This window comes from Ambystoma mexicanum, chromosome 3p, assembly GCF_040938575.1.
Source record: "Ambystoma mexicanum isolate Mex_15411 chromosome 3p, UKY_AmexF1_1, whole genome shotgun sequence".
NCBI lineage: Eukaryota > Metazoa > Chordata > Amphibia > Caudata > Ambystomatidae > Ambystoma > Ambystoma mexicanum.
Window position 1 is genome coordinate 903,442,179 of NC_090925.1, and position 19,558 is coordinate 903,461,736.

Here is a 19,558-nt window from a genome sequence, read left to right on the forward strand (position 1 = left end):
TTGTAAGGGATACAGCGTAAGACTCTAGAACTGTGGCATGTTCAGTGTTGGTTAGACCTATTTATTTTTAAATTAATAAGCAGGTTGGGGGGGTGGGAGATCCTATCTACCCCTAACTCTTAAGAGGGGTTTCCCTGCCTCAACGAAACTAAGGAATGTCTATCGGGATGTTAACAAAAGAGCATCCTGTGTACAAACCCTAAACTGACCCTTACACTCTAAACTCAATATAATGTGCACAAGAGGATTTTTATAAGATAAGTATTGAAAGCTTTCCTTCAGAGTTCCAAAACGTAAAGCTCTAAAGTGTAGAAAAGAAAGAAACAAAGTTCCACCAGGAAAAGGGGTGCCCCTTCCCCAAGATTTCTTCTGCTAATTAGCAAGTGAATCGGTCACAGTTCACACGTGGTCAAAGGGGATAAATCTTCCTTTCCAAAGCCTTGCTTTATAAGTTCAGAGGGAATTGCCTCTCCCTTGAGCTTCTCCACATGTATTATTTATTTTTTTTTTTTTTATAATATGTTTATTTTAAATAGGCAGGTTATAACAATACAGAGTTTGATCATACGTGACATCATCTTGTAAAGTTCTCCTGGCCAATTGGGGCTTGTATATCAGGGCCGAAAAGTTTTGGTCAAAGTCTAAGACCGGACCCCAAATGTTATGAAAGCGGTGTAGGAGGCCCGCCCCAGCAGCTGTCACCTTTTCAGTGATCAGAATGTCCCAGACTTTCACCCACCAGAAGGGCATAAGAGGGCCTTCTGTCGTTTTCCAAGTGCGGGCTACCACATTTCTGCCCGCCAGTAGGCATTGGGATAGTAGTTTAGCTTTGGGTCCAGATCTTGGGTAGATTCCGGGAATCGGAGCTCCAAGAAGAATGGGTTTGGGGTCTAGGGGCAGCCTCACCTGAGTAATGTCTGCGATAGTCGCTAGGCATTGTTTACAAAAGGTTTGAGCCTTAGGGCAGGACCACCACATATGAAAGAAGGACCCTATTTGGCCACATTGTCTCCAGCATTTTGGGTCAAGCGTAGGATTCATATGGTGAAGTCTTAGGGGAGGGTAATACCAACGGAGGAGGATCTTGTATGCGCCTTCTCTATTCGTGATGCAAGCTGAGGAGGTGTGGGACCGGGACCAAATATCAACCCATAGTTGGTCCTCGATCGGGTGGCCCAGGTCTGCTTCCCATTGGGCCATATACCGGGTCTTAGAGATTAAGAAGTCCTTTTGGAGGCGTTTGTATAGGGTAGAGGTTCTTCCTTGGACTGGGAGCTCATTAAGGGTTAGTGCAATAGCTGTGGGGGGGTGGGTGGCTGCTTGACGGGTCTGTGGGTGAGGGCACCAGTGGCGCAGCTGGATGTATGTGAACCTGTCCTGTTCCTGAAGCTTAAAGAGTTCTTTACAGCGCTCAAAGTTACAGAGTTGTCCCCCTTCGAAGAGTTGTCCCAGGGTCTCCAGGCCTCCCGCAATCCAGGACCTGAAGCTCCGGGTGAGAAAGTTGGGTTCATGAACACCGGGGAGAAGGGGCCGAGTCCCACTGGGATCCGCTTTTGTTTCAGCGCCTTGTCCCAGACAGAGATGGTATGTTTAGTGGTCACCAGAAGTTCCCTCCACCGTCGCCGTTCGGGAGGAGGGATGTGTGGAAGAAAGCGTAGCGGAAGAGGTAGCTGCGCCTGTTCGACATCCACCCACCTGGGACGGTTGGTGAGTATTTGCCACGATTGAATGCAGGCCAGCTGAGCCACCATCTGGTATTTCTGTAGATCCGGGACCCCGAGGCCACGAGCTTCGCATTGCCTAGCATTGTGGTCTTGGGGATTCTGGCTTTCTGCCCCCTCCAAATAAACTGCAGCATTTTCTTCTGTAAGTTTTGAAGTGCTGGTATTGGTACTGGGAGTGAGGTACAGGCGTATAGGAATCTGGGTAGCAAGTTCATTTTACAGGCCGTGATTTGGCCCATTAGTGAAATCTCTTGTGCCGCCCAGCGCTTTAAGTCTGCCTCCAGGTCTGTGACTAGTGGGGGAAAGTTTGCTCGATAGACCTCTCTTGGGTTAGCTGGAATCCGGACCCGCAGGTAGTTGATTCCCCTGGTTGTCCTTTGTATTGGGCATAGTGGGGTTGGGGCCTCCCGGCCTTCTAGGGACAGGCTCACTCCCATGGCGGCTGATTTCTGGAAGTTGATGGCAAAACCTGTGACCTTTCCATAGCTCGCTATCTCGGCCAAGGCCTGAGGAAGAGAGGCACGGGGCTCTGTGATGGTCAGAAGAACATCGTCCACATAAAGGGCCAGTTTATGGTGTACTGAGCCCGATTTTGAAAGCCTTTGATTGCAGGGTTCAGCCTGATCCGTTGGGCGAAGGGTTCCATAATCAGTGCGAAGAGGAGTGGCGACAGTGGACATCCTTGCCTGGTTCCACAAGTTAGGCTGATGGGGGAGGAGAGGGTGCCACTAACTCTGAGGAGGGTTTGGGCGCTTTATAGTTAGCCAGAGTCATTGTGCAAAATTCCGGGCCAAATCCAAAAGTCTCGAGGGTGAGCCTTCTGAAGGTCCAGTCCACTTTGTCGAATGCCTTGATTGCATCTAGGGCCAGAAGCACCAACCCATGGGAATCTCGGGAGGCAAGTCCAAGACTCGACGAATGTTGTCGGCCGTGGAGCGGTGTTTGAGGAAGCCACTCTGATCAGCGCGGACTATCTCCGGCAGGATCTGGGAGAGTCGTGTTGCTAGAATTTTAGAGTATATATTGGCATCTATATTGAGTAGGGCAATGGGTCTGTATGATGCAGGGTTCTTCGGGTTGCCTACGGGTTTAGGCAGCAAGACCATAATTGACTCTTGCATGGACGGGGTTATGGTGCCCGTGGTCCTGAATGAATTAAACAGCTGTACCAGAGGTGCTAGTAATTGGGGTTTGAAGATCTTATAGAACCTGGTTGTATATCCATCCGGGCCGGGGCCCCGGGATTTGAGTGCTTTTATCACCTCGTCCACTTCCTCGTCAGTAATCGGTACCTCCAGAGAGTCACGGGCTGCTTTTTTTAGTCGGGGATGCGCTGCCTTCCGCAGGTATTCTCTCTGTTCTTCTATGTCCCGTATCGGGGTGGCCATCACCTGTTAGGTGGGCTGTTGCGAGATGTAGCTTGTCTTGGTCAGCGTATTGGGTTTTGCCATGCTGATCCCGCAAGCCCACAATCGTATTATTCCTTTTCGTTGGCAAGTTTGGCCACCAGTAGATTGTTCGCTTTATTATTTTTCGCGTAGTAAAACTGTTTAGCTTTTGCCATTTGATGGGCAGTATGATCGGCGTAGTGAGCCTCGATCTTTTTTTGTGCTATTTGGATAGCTCGTTGTGTTTTAGGGGTCCAGCCTTTCTCCTTATGGATCCTTTCTGCTTTTTCGAGTTCTTCCTCAAGGCTCTGACGAGTTTGCCGTCTGTGCTTGTGACAGGCCACCCCTTTGGCAATCACCCCCTCCCCCCCGTACCACTGCCTTCATTGCGTCCCAATTGTTGGCGGAGGAGGTGTCTTCGCTAGAGTTTTCTATAAAGAAGTTGTGGATCATGGTTGCGATTGTGTCTCTGAGTGACATCTCGTTAAGGATCGGGTCATATAGCGTCCATCTACGCTGTTGGGGATTGGGTGGCCCTTGCACTTGGATTTCCAGGGTCACCGGGGAATGGTCGGATAAGAATCTGGAACCTATTGTCACATCATTGGTGAATGTGAAAATTTGCGGAGATACTAGGATATCTATCCTGGAGAACGTCCTGTGAACATAAGAATAGAAGGAAAAGTCTTTTTCAGACGGGTGGAGTACCCTCCATGAGTCCACCACCCCTAGAGTTCTGAATAGTTGCAGGAGGGCCAGGGCTATAACGAGGTCCCCAGCAGAGGGTGGGTACGACTTGTCTTTCACGGGGTCCGGGACTCCATTAAAATCACCACCGATCACTATCTGGCCCTCCAAGAAGGGAGAAAGAATTGTACTTAACGACTCATAGAAAGGCGCCTGGCCTGAGTTTGGTTCATATACTGAGACTATGGAATATAATTGTCCCAACAGCAGACAGTTCACCGCTATGAACCGCCCCTCCGGACAGATTATAGAGTCCAATATTTGAGGGTTCAGATCTTTTTTGAATAGGATTGCCGTGCCACCCTTCTTGGAGTTCCCAGACGCGAAGAGTTGCTTCGGGAAATTTCGGGAGCGTAGGCGTCCGAGGTCTGCCGGCAGCAGGTGAGTTTCCTGTAGCATAGCCACTGCAGCATTGTCATTCTGGAGTTTCTGTAGGATTGACTTGGGTTTGGCTGGCGAATTCAGGCCCTTAACATTCAGGGAGATAAACCTCAGAGTCTGATGTTCCGGGGCAAGATCTGGAGTCGCCAGCAAAGTCGGAGGGGGGGGAGATGCAGAAGGGTCAGCCGACATGTCGCTGGGTATGTGACCATTTATTAACCTGCCTTTGGGGTTTTTGCTCGGACCTCCAACGGGAAGTCCAATATTTAACTGGTGGCGGTGGACCCTTTGTGGGTCTAGAACCCCCCCACCCCCCCGGCCAACGGGGCCACAGAACAGTGTGTAGCCAACATGGCTAGAATCGTAAGTAGTCTTAGTGGATCGCTCCAAGGACTCAAAGGTGGATTGTGCCTTGGAGCTGGGCATGGCCCGTGGGGTGAGGCCTGCTGCATTAGAGATGAAGCTCATCTGTGTTCCTGTAGGTGATGGTCGGTGAGCCGGGTCATAGAGTGCTGACGACTCCATTACGGGACCGTGCCTGGCTATTTCCTTTTCCTGAATCTCGGGACCTTCGACCATGAGTTTTGTTTGGATTTAGGGGAGGCCATAGGGTCTGAGTCAGCTGTCGCCTCAGTGATTGGTGGAGGCGAGGGCCTGGGGGAGTCTGGATGCATAATGTTTTCAGCGTCTTCTAGGTGGATAATTCTTCTGTGTGCCCTTGTAAGAAAACTGCAACGCTGTGGGAAAGGGCCATCTGTAGCAAATTTTTTTGGGCTTGAAGGAAAGTGGTTAGCGGGCGGAGGGTTCGCCTCTTCTGGAGAGTGAGAGGAGATAGGTCTTGGTAAATATGGAGGGAGGCCCCTTGGAAGGTGATTTCGTCTTTAGAGCGGCTTATTGCCAAGATGGCTTCCTTCGTGGTGAAGAAGTGCACCCTGGTGATAACATCAGGCGGGGTGTCCTCCACTCCGCGGTGGGGGCGCAGTTTATGGGTGCAGTCTAGGAGAAGCTGTGAATCCTCCAGGTCAGGGAGGAGAGTTTGAAAAAAGAGGCCCACGTATTCAGCCAACCCTTTGTCTGGGACTGAGGCCGGAACTCCCCGAATTCGGAGGTTGTTGCGCCGGGCCCCATTTTCCAGGTCCTCCTGCTTGTACTCTAGGATCTCGCATTTGTCTTGTAAGAGTCTAATGGAGCGTTGAACCTCGGTTAGGGTGGCGGTATGGTCTTGGGTGCGATCCTCAACCTCCCCCAGTCTCTGCTCCACCTCTGAAACCCTCTTATCAATGTCCTCTAGTTTAGCAGTAAGCTCTGTCATGCAGGACCGGAATTCAGATTTAATGTCCGCCATAAATTCACGGATATCTTTGGTCGCAAAAGGCCCCTTGTTGTCTAGGGATTCCCGTGGGGCAGAAGGGGCGGGGGGGGTCTTGTTTCTACGGTCTGTCGGATGACATCAGCTTTGTTGCTATGTCTGAAGACTTGGTGGATTTCAGATGCTCGGACATTGTGTTATTTGTCCTTGGCGGGGCAGGGCCTGCTGAGGGCACTGTAGTTGTGGCGTTGGGTCGCTTCAGAGGCCGCCCGAGGACCTGTAGAACCCTCCAGGAGCCTGGAATGTGTCACCGGATTGAGTCAAAGCTTTATCCCCGGGAGGCGAGGCTGTGGGACAAGGCGCTCCAGGAAGCAAAGGGGAGGAGAAAGGAGGGATGTCTCTTTATGTAGGCCAGGCTTACCTCCACCTTGGTTCTAAGTCCTCTCAGGAAGGTATAGGGTCTCCAGGTGGGCGCCAGCTGCTCACCTGTTGGTAGGGGGGGGGGCTGCCTCAGCTCGGAGAAAAGTAGCTGCCGGGTGGAGTGGGCCGGTGTGCCCCAGGAAGTGTCCAGAGAGAGAGAGAGGGGGTCAAGAGTCGCGCATGCAGGCCAGAGGAGTGGTCCTGGCGCCCCATGGGCTTACCTCCGTTCCAGGTTACAGTTCCTGTGCTGATAGGGTTACTGGATGAAGCAGCGAGATGCGGCGTTCTTTGGGCTTCTGCTTCTGATGGTCAAGGAAGAGCTGCTGACATGGCCGATGAGGATCATTGCATGTTGAGGAGGGGTCACCCTTTATTCAGGGGGCGAGCAGCAGTGCCATGGAGTGGGCCGGGGCGCCCCAGGAAGAAGGAAGAAGGGAGAAGGCCGTGTGGTCAAGCCAGCCAGCGTGTGCAGGGAGCAGCACCCGCACCCCCTAGGCCCCTGTAGGGGGGGAGAGAGAGTAGGCCCCCACTCCGGTACACCCCCGTGCAGGCGAGGAGCACCTCAGCTGGCGAAGCAGGGGGAAGCGGGACAAGCGGGCGGACCCAGGTCGGCCCGCCGCTATGGGCCGCCTCAGCGTTTCCAAAATAAGAGGAGGGGGTCAGAGCGGGGGCCAAGTGGGGCCTGCGAGGGTATCCTCGGCTGGGTGGCAGGTAGGGGCGGAAGAGCGCACCCTCCGCGCTGGGCTCCGCTTCCTTCGAGGAACAGCAACAGTCCGAAGGGGGAGGGTGGCCGGGTAGCCGAGGCTGGGTGAGCGGGGAAGGGGGCCGATGCTCCGTCACAACTAGGGGGAGATGCGCTAGCTGTTGTGGGCAAACGCTCACCCAGGACTCGAGCGTCGCCGACGATGGTCCAGGGCGGGCAGGCACCGCCTCTCACTTCGCTTCAGGCAGTGCGGTCCCGTCCGCCATCTTGGGTCTCTCGAGCCGCGAGGAGGGAGCTCGCCCCAGGCAACCGCTAGCCGCCCCGGAGGCGTGTAGGAAGCGGACCACAGGACTCCAAGCCATTATATCTCCCCACAGGAGTTTGTGCAGTGCGGCGAGGCGATTTTGCCGCTGTTCAGGCCAGTTGCAGCGGGCGTCCCACGGAGGCCATTAGAGGCGCGTCTTCATAGATGGCGCTCCAGGCCACGCCCCTCCCCATGTTTTAGATTTTTACATTTTCTCCAAAGAAATGTCCCCTTTTTTCCTTAGCTCCTCTCCTCCTCACTGTTCAATACTTTACTCTTAGTGTCCACAACATTTAAGGGGTATGGAGTTTCCTTCATGCATGTAATTCTCCAATTGCTCAGCTTCTCATATTCAGTGTTCTATTAGTTTTAACTAACTAGTATTCTTCCCTTTTCCGGTTCTGTTTTTGTATATACCTGGTGTACTCCCCTGCCAGCGTATTTGCGACTTTCTCATAAATCCACCAATAAGGGGTATGATTCCTCCCTTTTATACTTGTTTCTCAATTCCATTCACATTGCTTCTTACACCTGGTTTAGTTTCCTGCCAGGATGTCCCATTAGACCTTCATATCTTTCAAGTTCACTTCTCTGCTGCCAGGATGTTATTAGTAAGTCTATTTGTCTTTCTCTCATGAGTGTGAGTCTCATTCTCACTGTGCACCTGGTTCACTATCCTGCCAGGGTATCTGGTAATAATATCCCCAACAAAAATATCGCCGTACATATGGTCGTTGGGAACGACCATAGGCGATATTTTTGGTGGGGATAATTTATGGGGTAAATGGATGGGGGGGTTGCAGGGGTGTCCCCCGCTCCCTTTTCAAATATATGGGGGATGCGGGGGTGTCCCCCGCAGGTTCCATGGGGTAATATCCTGCAAAAATATGGCGAAATATTTGTATGGCGATATTTCTGCGGCGATATTATCACATGCAACCACCTGCCAGGGCTTCTCCTTTCTCCATCACTTTCTTTTCATCCACAATATTATATTTGATAAATATGGTGTCACTGACCCTTGTTTAGCAAAGTTCGTCTCAGTTTCCACTCTTCCTCTCAACATTGGGCTTCACCCCTTTTTCCAGTACTGTTTGTATTTACATTAACTTCTCTTTTGAAGCATCGGGTCGTTGACCAGTTTTCAATATTGTTCGCAAATATTCCAATCCCTTCAAATGTTTCACTTTGCTTCGCTCATGCTGTTTCTATGACACAGCATACACTTTTAGACGCTCCGGTAACCTATTCGATTCCTCTTAGCTTACCAGGCAGCTTCAGTGTCTCTCGCGTCACTCCTTTTCTGTCCGCTTCGGTTTGCTGACTCAGTGTGCGTCCGTTAGTTGGCTGGCTCTCGTATTGCTTTCTTTTGCTGCATACTGCTGTCTCAGGCTCTCGAGCAGTGAGCTTCCTTCGTTACGGTTTCTCTGCAAGTTATTCAGGACAGCCTCCATGCTGCTTCGAACGGCTTGTTTGCCTCCAGCGTTCTGACTAGTGTCAGAACAAGTTTCCATCAAACTCGGTCTCTGCCTTTCTCTCGTTGGTGTGTCAACTGTGGCAGTTTTAAACATCCCAGCATGGTCTAGAAATGTTCATAGACTAGAGGGTGGCGTTGGCTTACTGCTTTTGGTCTTCTTCATTGCTCCATCCCTCTTCCTTGTCTCAGTACTAAAAACGGGTAAGCAAGGCTTTTAAGGTGATTTACTAGAACTATTTGGATCTACATCACAATAAGCCATATAGGTATGTTGTATGGGCACATGAATGTCATTAGAAATTATGGCTGTAAAATTATTTCGTTCTAGTATTTCTTGTCCCTCTGGAGTTTGTTTTCCCCTATGTGATCCTCCCACAGATAGCCAGCCCCAGGCTCAGTCAGGTAGCCTCTGCTTTCCCTGGACACTTAGGTGGGCGTCCAGGCATGGTTTGATGTTTTCTGGCAGGAAAGGAGTTGAAGGGGCACCGGGAGAGGGGTGCATCGGTCCGGCAGCAGGAGGGAAAAGAATATTTTGTGAACGGTAAAGTAGACTTTAGTGGGATTAAAGTGTGCTCTTTGAACTCGAGGGGCTTTAATTCGCCTCAAACGTTCCATGGTGGTTCAAGAGTTTAAACAATCTCATTGGATATACTCTTCTTGTAGGAGATGAAGTTCAAGGCAGGGCAAGAATACACTTTGAGGGGGGAAAGAAATGGGGAAAGTGTTGTGGTCCGTGAAAATAAAATGGTGTGGGTATTCTAATTCAGATCACTCTCCGGGTGGAGATCACTCGGATTAAAAGGGGCATGGCGGGATGGTTTCTAGTGGTGAATGGCTTGATACGATTCTAACTTCATGCTTATTGTATGCCCCTAATCAGCAGCAATTAGCCTTCTGTACTGAAGCCCTGGCTCTTCTTGACAGGTGTAGGCCTCCTAATATGTGGGGGGGCGACTTGAATCTCGCCACGGACCCCTCCTAAGGACTGGTTCTTGCAGAGGAGTGGAGCCTTGCCCCTTCCTCCATCAGAAAAGAAGGCCTGGTCAGCCCCCCTACAGGTTAAGCAATGTATTGTACGTCTCACGCAGCCTGCCCAATCTACCCAGAATTGTTGCCTCCTGTACTGCGCCCAATCTGCCTAGAATTATTTGACCAATTGTTTGTACAGCTCATGCACCGTGCCCAATCTGTTGAAAAACTGTAATCCTACTATACAAATGTATCACATCACCACCAACAGACCAGCCCTCTCCCAATCCCGCAAACACACACTCCGCTCCTTCACCCCACATCCCCGCACACTATCATTAACTCGCACCCTAGCCACTTACTGGCTCACCACCAGCATGTTGCCACTCACCTATAGACATTCCTCTCCATTACAACACCAAACTACCACATCCAATTCATCGGCTTCCATACCCTTGCCGCCGCTTGGCCAAGCCTGAGAGTCAAACCCTTCTACAATCAAGACTCTCCAGGCTCCGGGCACGCTCAGAGCCCAGTCTATAACCCTTGCCTACCTATCTCCACTATCCATAGAAACCACTGTCTAAGCTCCTGCACTTGCGTACCCCCCCACTTTCCCACCTACAACAGACACCAGTCCTCCGACAATCCCTCTTGACTCACCATACCCAGCCCCCCTTCTGCTCACCTTCACCAGCGTCATTCCCACCCTTCCTCTCAGATCAACCTTGGCCCCTCCCATGCCCCCTACTACCAATATACATCCCGTCCGTCCCTCAAAGCCCCCTCCCAGCCCTGCCCTCAAATGTGCCCTTATCAATGCTCGCTCTCTCCCTGCTCAAGCACTCGAAATAAATGACCTCATCACCCTCTATGACCTCGACCTACTGGCCGTCACGGAAACCTGGCTCCATGAAGCCACTGGCCCATCTATCTCTCTAGCCCTCCCCATAGGCTACACCATCCTGAGACAGGATCGTAAGACAGGCAGAGGCGTAGCTCTTATTGCCAAAAAGACGCTTGCCATCAGACTCTGCAACCAACATTAAGAAAATAACACTGACCTTCTCAACGTCAAACTAGCACCATCTCCCACCTATACCATAAATGTTCTGATCACATACAGACCACCTGGTACAGCCCCAGACTACCAAACACCTCCTCCATATCCTAGGAAACAACCTAAAATGTTCCACTAAAACTATCCTATTTGGAGACCTCAACCTAGGCCTGCATGACCCAAAGGACCAAGCAGCTGCCTCATTTGTCAAAGAGCTCTCAGACTTAGGGTTCACCCACAGAGTCACTGAGCCAACTCGCAATAAAGGTCGCACCATTGACTGGATTGCAGACCACAACTGCTCATCCGCCATCACTGACCTAGCGCCACACCCTTGGACGAATCACCACTGCATCCAATTCACTATTCCTACTAAACCTCCTCCCAAAATGCTATCATACGTCCCTACAGCAGTCTGAAGCTCCAATAAACTTACCAAAGCCAACCTCCTCCCTCTTCTTGACATCCCGGAACTCAAACCCCCCATTTGTTAACAAACCATCCTCTCTTGCCAACATCTACTCTCGCCCCCTCACCAAAGCCATCATATCTATTGCCCCTATTGAGGACAAGAAGGAAAAAAAATCCATGCACACCACCTCCTGGTTCACGGATGAACTATCAACCCCATGTGCCACAAAACTCCTGGGCCTAGCTAAGTGGCAAACCACACCTAACCTCTCCGCCCTGACAGAATTCAAAGACATTGCATTGACATATAAAAAAGCAGTATTAAGATCCAAATCCTTAAACCTCAGAATCTCCACTGCCAACTCCAAATCCAAAGAAATGTTCTCGATCTTTAAAGAACTCATCACCCCTTCCACCAGCTCGGATGAAATCAACAAAGACGAAGCGTGGTGTTCTAGTATTCAGGCAGCCCTCCTTAATAAAATCAAACTACTCCAAGATAAAATTCAATCACGGCGCAAAGCTCTACCCAAACAGGACGATATGCACACCCTAATCACCTCTACCCATCATCCTGACACCCTCTCTTCTCCTTCAGAGAAGGAAGTAGCAGACCTCCTCCAACACATCAAACCATCCACCTGCAAAGGAGGCATCTGCCCTCCAGCCATCATCAAACACTGCACTGAAGTGTTAACTCCAGTCATTACAGCATTCATGAATGCTTCCTTCTCCACAGATACTCTACCACAAAGCCTAAAAGAAGCATGGGGCCGTCCCCTCATAAAAAAGCCGTCTCTAGATCCTGCCTGGCCCAACTACCGACCCATCACCACAGTCCAGTACCTCCTCAAAATCCTAGATCAAGCCGCCCACTCCCAAATCCAACACTACCTCGAATCTAACACCATCCTAGGCAAAAGACAATCGGGCTTCCGCAAAGGCCACGGCACAGAAACTGCCCTTTTAGATTTAAAAAACCAAATTGCCAAAATAATGGACAAGTGCAAACCAGCCCTCCTGTTACTCTTGGATCTCTCCGCCGCGTTTGACCTGGTTGATCACAACATTTTGACCTCCCATCTCTCCAACGCAGCCCACTTCTCCACAAAAGCCACCTCCATGGAGAACTTCCTTTCTAGAGGGCCGAGCCATGAAGGTCTACTCCGATCAGGCTAATCCACATCCCACCACCATCCACTGCGGAGTGCCCCAGGGATCATGCCGCACACCTACCCTTTACAACCTATTCACAAAGCCTCACTTCGACAAACTGTACTCGTTCGGCTAGCCTACACAAACTATGCCGACGACACGCAAGTACTTCTCCCTCACTGGCTCATACGACCAAGACACAACAGCCCTCCTTCAAATCTACACTACCATCCAATCCTGGATGGCAGCCAATGGTCTTTGCTTAAATGGGGACAAGACCGAGATCATTCTCCTAGGCCCCAAGGAAATACTACCCAATCTTGACCAAAAATATGACAACTTCCCCATTGACAACTTCGTCATACCTACCACCATAAAGACCCTAGGACTCTACCTGGACTCGACCATTTTGATGACTCGTTAGGTCAGGGCCATTGCCTCGGCCTATGCCCACACCAACAAACTTATAAATGCAAATGCGATAAAACCGTTTTTGACCACCCGAAATGCCTTTCCATTGCCCGTGCCACAATATGAGCAAAACTATACTGTAATGCTCTCCTTGCGGGCACCTCTAACTTAAATCTCCACAGACTGCAAATGGTAAAAAACAACGCGCTCCGCGCAGCCCTCTGCATCTCCAAAAAATGGCCACATCACCCAGGCGAGCCGCCCACTAGCTCCTAGTCAAGGAAAGGATGAACTTCAAGATACTCACCTTAACATATAAATGCACCAATCTCACTGTCCCATCATACTTAACAGCTACCATTACCAGAGACCCATCCACACGCCCCAAACAAAGTAATCACGCCAATCAACTCTGCGTCTCCCCCCACCCCTCCCAACCACCCATCAAGAGCTAACGCAGGAGGCATCGGCTTGCCACACATAGCCCACAAACTATGGAATGCCCTACCCAACGCACCCGGAGCTGAACCTGCCCTCTCCACCTTTCGCAAAACCCTTAAAACCACCCTGTTCATATAGCCTGTCTCAGCCCCACAGCCTCCCTCCTACCCTCCCTGCCCACCCACGCAGCCTCCCCCACCTAGCATCCGATTCTTGTAACTAAGTCTTGTTCTTATGCATAATCTGTTAACCATAAGTTCTATGTTTTTTCCCATGTAACCAGCAAGTATCTCTGTAACAGCGCCATGATGCCTAAGGGCTGATGCACGCTTTATAAATGCTAATAAATTAAAAAAATAAAGGAACATTCCTTATTGACTCCTGGAGAACAGTATACCCCCAAACACGAGGTTATACGTTTTAGTTCCGCCACATAAAACATTTAGAAGAATCGATTCTATACTCCTGGATACGGCACAAGAACACTCCATGATGAACGTGGATATTCAAATAGTGGGGTAGTCTGAGCATGACATGAGGGTGGTGACGTTAGACTTGGGATCTAGTGCCTTTATAGATGGGGGCTGGGTGTCCAATGATACGCTATACAGGGATTTCGTTTTTAAAGAAAGCATTCAGACAGAAGTAAAATACTTATTTCACCAGAATGACACAGGAGAGATGCCACTTAACATCATATGGGATGAAGCGAAGGTCACCTTTTGCAGCTTCCTAATCTCAGAAGGTGTGGCTAAAAAAAAGAGGGCGAACACTACATGAATCTGAATTGAAGCAAAAGATCAGGGGGACGGAGGATGAACTGAACATTTTAGAGGACCATCCGAAAGACCTATTGGGGGAGATGAGCAATGTGAGATAAAGAGTTAGGGGACATTTGGAAAGGGAATGCTGATAGCCCAACTACATTTTGTAGAACACATTTATGCGAATGGCGATAAGCCCTTCACTATATTGGCGTCCCGTCTAAGAGGACCGAGAATGGCTAGTGCGGTCTTTCAGATTAAAAATGACAGAAGCGGCTCACTAACCAAACCAGAAGATATGGCACTGCGCTTTGCTGAATTCTACACCTGGCTTTATACTACTGATCACCGGAGTGCGTAGGAAGCGATACAAGAGTAGTTTGACCCCCTTGCACTCGGTGTTTTTCGACCAGAAGAAAAGACAATGTTAGACACACCCATCTCGGCCGAGAAAACTTCCGGCCATATCGGGACAGAGGGTAGCTTTGGCAGGATGGCTATATGCCGGCTCTAATTCGAAATGGCCCCTTACAAGTCTAACTAAGCTCTTTAACAGTATATTGGATGCTGGGAGTCCCAGACATTTTTACACATGCACGAATTGTGTTAAGTCTTAAAGAGGGCAAGGACAAGCTTGAGTTGTGGGTCTTACAGACCGATATCACTGTTAAACAAATACACCAAAATATACGCTTGTGTTCTCGCTGGCAGACTAACTTCTGTCCTCCCCACACTGATCCATAGCGATCAGGTAGGTTTCCTTAGCGGCATGCAGGGGGCGGATAATATTCGCAAGACACAAAACCTAATAGCAGGGACAGATGGGAGGAAAGAGGATGCTGTTTTGTTATCTGTAGATGCCGAAAAGGCCTGTGACAGTTGGTTTATGGAGGCAACCTTGAGGAAAGCAGACATAAGGCCTAGATGGAGTTGTACCAAGGTACTTCAGCATCCTGGCATATTTAAGATCACGCACTACTTCAGTCAGAGCCTTTCTGAAATCCATCTCAGAATATGGCAATCTCTCAGGGTTTAAGGTTAATCTTGCAAAGCCTGTAGCACTGCCTTTACCAATGATGCAACTCCTTCAACACAGGGTATCTTGAGTCTTGGAATGCAGATTCAGCGAGTACACTTAAAATATCTGGGAACACATATTACTGCTAAGCTAGGTAAGCTTTATGAGGTTACTGCTAAGCTAGGTAAGCTTTATGAGGCCAACTTCCCTCACTTGTGGGACAAAATTACAAAGTATCTTTAGTCGTGGTCTAAATGTATATTATGATTGGCCGCCAGCCTTACTACCATAAAAATTCCTCCTGCGACTATTGTTTGTGTATACTATTGCCGGCCTAGTTTCATAATGAAGTTAAATAGACACTCCTTGTCTTCTTGTGAGCTGGTAAGCAGCCACGCATTGCATACTCCACTCTCGTACTACCAAAGGAGAAAGGCGGGCCAGATTCCCAGATCTCTACAAATACTATTGAGCTGCCAAATTGCCCTGGTAGATCACTGAAGGGAAACCTTGACTAAGCAGTGGGTCACTCTTGAAAACCTACGTTTTGCCCCAGTCACCTTGAGAGATCGGCTGTGTGTTCCCCATGGGTGCCTGCCGTGGAGGATCCACACTCATTCCGTACTATCTGTGGAGGAGGTCTAAAGAGATGAAGGGGATTGCCTTGTGGCCCTCACCACTTAGTTGCATTCGGTCCCCTCCCATTTGGATAACCGGTTCCTCCAGACTTGACTTCTCCTATGAATTTGGCTTAATAAGCGCTGGCCAAGTATGGAAGGAGGGGACGTTTTTGTCTAAACCCGATCATGAGAATGCCTTAAATTTCTGTCCCCTCCCCCTTTTTATTGTATTTTCAACTGAAGGGGGGGTCTTGACTGATTTGTGCTGGGATGATAATTTGAAACGCCCCCGACCCAATTCAAACAGACCCTCCATACACATTTGGACTCCAAGGGCCTTCTCTCTGATCTGTATAAATCACTCCTATTGATGGGACACATGGGGACACCGAAGACTCAGAAACAATGGTTTGCCGATTTCCATCTCACTGACGATATGGATGTTTGGCGGGTGATCTACAGGGTGGTGTGGTCGTCCTCAATAGCCATCTAGAACACAGTGCACAATAGTAGGCTCCTGTTTAGATGCCATTTGAACCCCCCCCATAAACTCTATAAAATGTACCCTAATGTTAGTCCCCTATGTTGCAGAAATTGTGGTCTGCATTGTACATGCTGGCATATGTTGTAGGAATGTCCCTTAGTGAGATGCTTTTCGAAAAACAAAATGCAATACTCCGCAGTGACCACTGGATGTCGGACCTATGCACAGCATGTGAATCTAAGCAGATACAACCATCAGAAATGCTTTTACGGTAAGTAATGCATTGTCATCTGACCCTGCTGTGGTTCTATTCGGTGTTGGAAGGTGAGATTAAGAGTTTTCTGGTTTATCTCACATGCAGAGAAATCTGTTCCTGCCAGCCATAGTCTGCCTAATCATCCGCTGGAAAAGGAATTCTCTCCCTACCCTTGGCGAACGGTTAAGGAAAGCCTATGAAATATGACATGGAAAGCTTAACGGCGATACTACTAGAATTGCATGCTTATGTCGACATGGTGTGGCTTTCATTTTTGGAATACTATAGATCCCATTAACGGGCAGATGGAGTACAGTCAGCCCTCCTCGTACAGGTGATTGAAGTGAGATGGGATTTTGAGCTGCACGAGCTGACAGTCCCCATACAATGCCCTCTCAAATAGTCTACATGTAACATTCTGGTCCCATCTTTTAGATCTTTCCAGAAACCCTTCACCTGTTAATTTATGGTTTGTCTTTCAACCCATTGGGGGGACGGGTGTGGGTGGAGGGATGGGTTTCTTATGGACCGAGGGCATGATGCACGCGGTATGCAACCATATTGAGGCACTTGATATAGAAGTTATTTTCTTTTGGTTATTTCTCAACATTTTTGTACTGCAGAATCGTCATGCTTAAGATCTGAACTGTGCTGTTAACGGTGTCTTTTCTTTGTGTATCCACTGTGGCATTGCCCTGCTGTCAAAAATGTAAATAAAAACAAATTGGGGGAGAGGGGTAAGGGATATGATTTTGGAACATTTTGAAAAGTGCCAATTTTTTTCATTTGTTGGCACTTTGTATACAATTACAGTCTTTGCATGGTTATTAAAACTGCTTGGATTAATTCCTCCCATTCAGCTTAGTTTGTCCGACCAAGGTTCTCAGTTCAACAATTCGTTCGTAACTAAAGCTGTCATTCTTTTAAACCGTAAAAACTGACCCTCCTATTTGTTTTACATTTGAAATGAAGTTAACTTTTCATGATCAGCCCTGTATGTATAAACTGGAATGTTTACAACAAGGTGTATCTTTGCCAAAGAGTACAGCATGGCAGTGGTATATACATAACAATCATTTGAGGGTATCGGCTTGTCTCAATTAAGCTTTCACACTGTTTTGTTTTTTATTTGCATTAGTTTTAATGTCTGTCTTCAGATTCATACATGCTGTGTCTTTTGAATTGTTTCATTTGTTTTGCAGTGGGCAATAAATCTGGATATGCAGTCATTATGGTATATCAGTGAGGGCATTTTGTTTTCAAAAGCAATTTATAAACCTGACAAGTTGGTAGTTTAGCCCGATCAGTGGTTTTCCCGCATAGAAAAATGCAGTTTGTAATCCTTTTGAGGCTTGCAGTTAAAACAGCTTTACACTATCATGCAATCTGAAAGGTTCTGTATATTTTCAGTCGTGCTTGAAAAGCAAAGACTTCAGAAGCCAAGGGTTGGCATGTACATTTGACAGGGTGAACCCAATAGGAATGTTCCGTTTGTGGCTGCAGGCCTATGTGGCTTCGCTAGAAGTTAGAGCTGTTTAAATTATAGGTCAATTTTACAATTTATGTCCGTGTTAACCATTCCCCTGAGTAACTTGTAGTGCGAAGCAAGAAGAAGCAGGAATAAGAATCTTGAGAATGATTTTTAAGAAAAGGGTAGTTTGGGTAGCTCTTAATGACTGAAGCTTAGTCTCATCTGCACAGTTTAGCTGTCTAGTGACATAGTCCTAAATAGTGTTAACAGTAGGTATGTAAGGTCTGAGCTTTTTAACTGTAAAGTATGTGCATCTTTTTGCTTCATAACTGGTAACGCAAGTAATATGCAGACCACTGAAGCACTGTTCGGGTCACTTATAACATGTATCGTGTGGTGACCCAGTGCCCCTCCCACTCCCCCTGCCCATTATATATTTTTTATACATAAGCTGCATGTGTATGTGGGCTTTAATTCAGTATGTTTTTTTGTCTGCAGTTACCTGTGAGAAGAGTGCCAGTGATGCCAGGACCCTCTGTGGAGGTGAAGATATATTCCAAGTCCATTCCCTCCAGGATGCCACCACTACCTCCAGTGCATCAGAGTGGTCCCCGGGCCGTCTCTTTCCCTGCTGCCACATGTAAGTTTCGAATTTTGCATGGTTATAGTCTTGGTGGAAAGCTTGCAACCACCCACCGGCAGCACCCTCCTCGCTCTCACCGGGCAAATCTTTTTTTCAACACTGGTCCATGTATTTAACAGCATAGAATGTTCCACAGATCCCCAAAACATTTTTGTCTGACAATTGCTAAATGACAGTTTCGAATGGATTGTGGCCTCTCACGTATTCCTCATCTTATGATAATTCGTTATCTCCAGCTTCGCTGCTTCGGCAAAAAGAATTCTCAGCAGAGGGCGCTGTGCTCGAGATTGCAGTGTCGACTGTCCCTCGACGGGCTCTGTACTCTGTCGACGTCACTGATGGTATAAATAGCTCGAGCCGCGCCCGTTGCTTCAGTTCCGTTTTTCCGATCGCTTCGCTATCGAGAACGGCGCGCCTCAAGTTTTTCTGAGAGAAAATGTCGTCTTCTTTTACACCTTTGACACCCAAGACTGGGTTTAAGAAGTGCATCGATTGTGGATCGAAAATGTCGATTACGAATCCTCGCCGAGTTTGTCTCTGGTGCCTCGGTTCAAGTCATCGAACCGACGACTGTGGCTCCTGTCAGTCTATGACGGAGAAGGCCCTTCGTGAGAGGAGAGGTAAACTGTCGAGGGGCGGGAAGCTTCTAAAGCTAAGGATGTGTCCAAAAAAAATCGACCGATTCGAAGGAGTCGGATCGCCGTAAACATTCCAAGAGATCTCAATCTCGTAGCAGGTCGAGACGCTCGTCATCTTCCTCGTCTAAAAAAGTGAAGAGGAGACATGGGTCTCCATCATCTTCCGAGTCATCGACTGAAAGAAATTCGATGTCCGACAAAATCGGATTCCCCCAGAAAATGGGAGGAATTTCGAAAAAAATATGGAGGTATTCGAGAATGCAGCCCAACCCCCTCGAATAAACCTCAGAAGAGCCATACCCCTAAAGTCGCTCCTTTGGAAGACAAAGGGAAGTCGAAAACTACTATGGTTAAAGCCAGTAGTGTCGAGGATACTCAAAAAACTTTGAGTCGACGACAAGTCGTCGAAGACTCTTCGAGAGTCGCGTACCTCTCCGGTGCCACATAAACATAAGTCGTCTAAGGCTTCCACGACTTCGTCGACGCCATGTGTCGAAATCTTCATCGAAGTCATTGAAGATTCCTTCGACATCTTCGAAGGATTTTTCTATTCCTTCGACAAATATTGTGGAGGAAGAGAGGAGATTTACTCCTTTACCCAGATCTGACTTTTTTAAGTTTATGTCCTCAATTTATGAGAAATCTGCCTCGGAGGATGAGGAAATCTCTCCTTTTGGAGTTCAATGTGGCACAAAGCAAGTTCCAGAGGAACTTATAGATCCAGAGTCTAAAATGAGAGACCTGAGGGATACTTTGCATTCTGC

The 19,558-nt window shown here is 48.5% G+C and overlaps 1 protein-coding gene across 4 annotated transcripts in view; it reads left to right on the forward strand.

The window, feature by feature from the left end:
* The window catches only part of CBFA2T2 (CBFA2/RUNX1 partner transcriptional co-repressor 2), a 462,052-nt gene that overhangs the window by 172,034 nt on the left and 270,460 nt on the right, over positions 1-19,558 (forward strand). For all 4 annotated transcript variants that reach the window (XM_069652143.1, XM_069652142.1, XM_069652145.1 and 1 more), the window contains one exon: positions 18,012-18,153. In XM_069652143.1, the coding sequence (XP_069508244.1) occupies positions 18,036-18,153 (118 nt within the window). In that variant the 5' untranslated portion in view covers positions 18,012-18,035. The remainder of the gene's footprint in view (positions 1-18,011; positions 18,154-19,558) is intronic.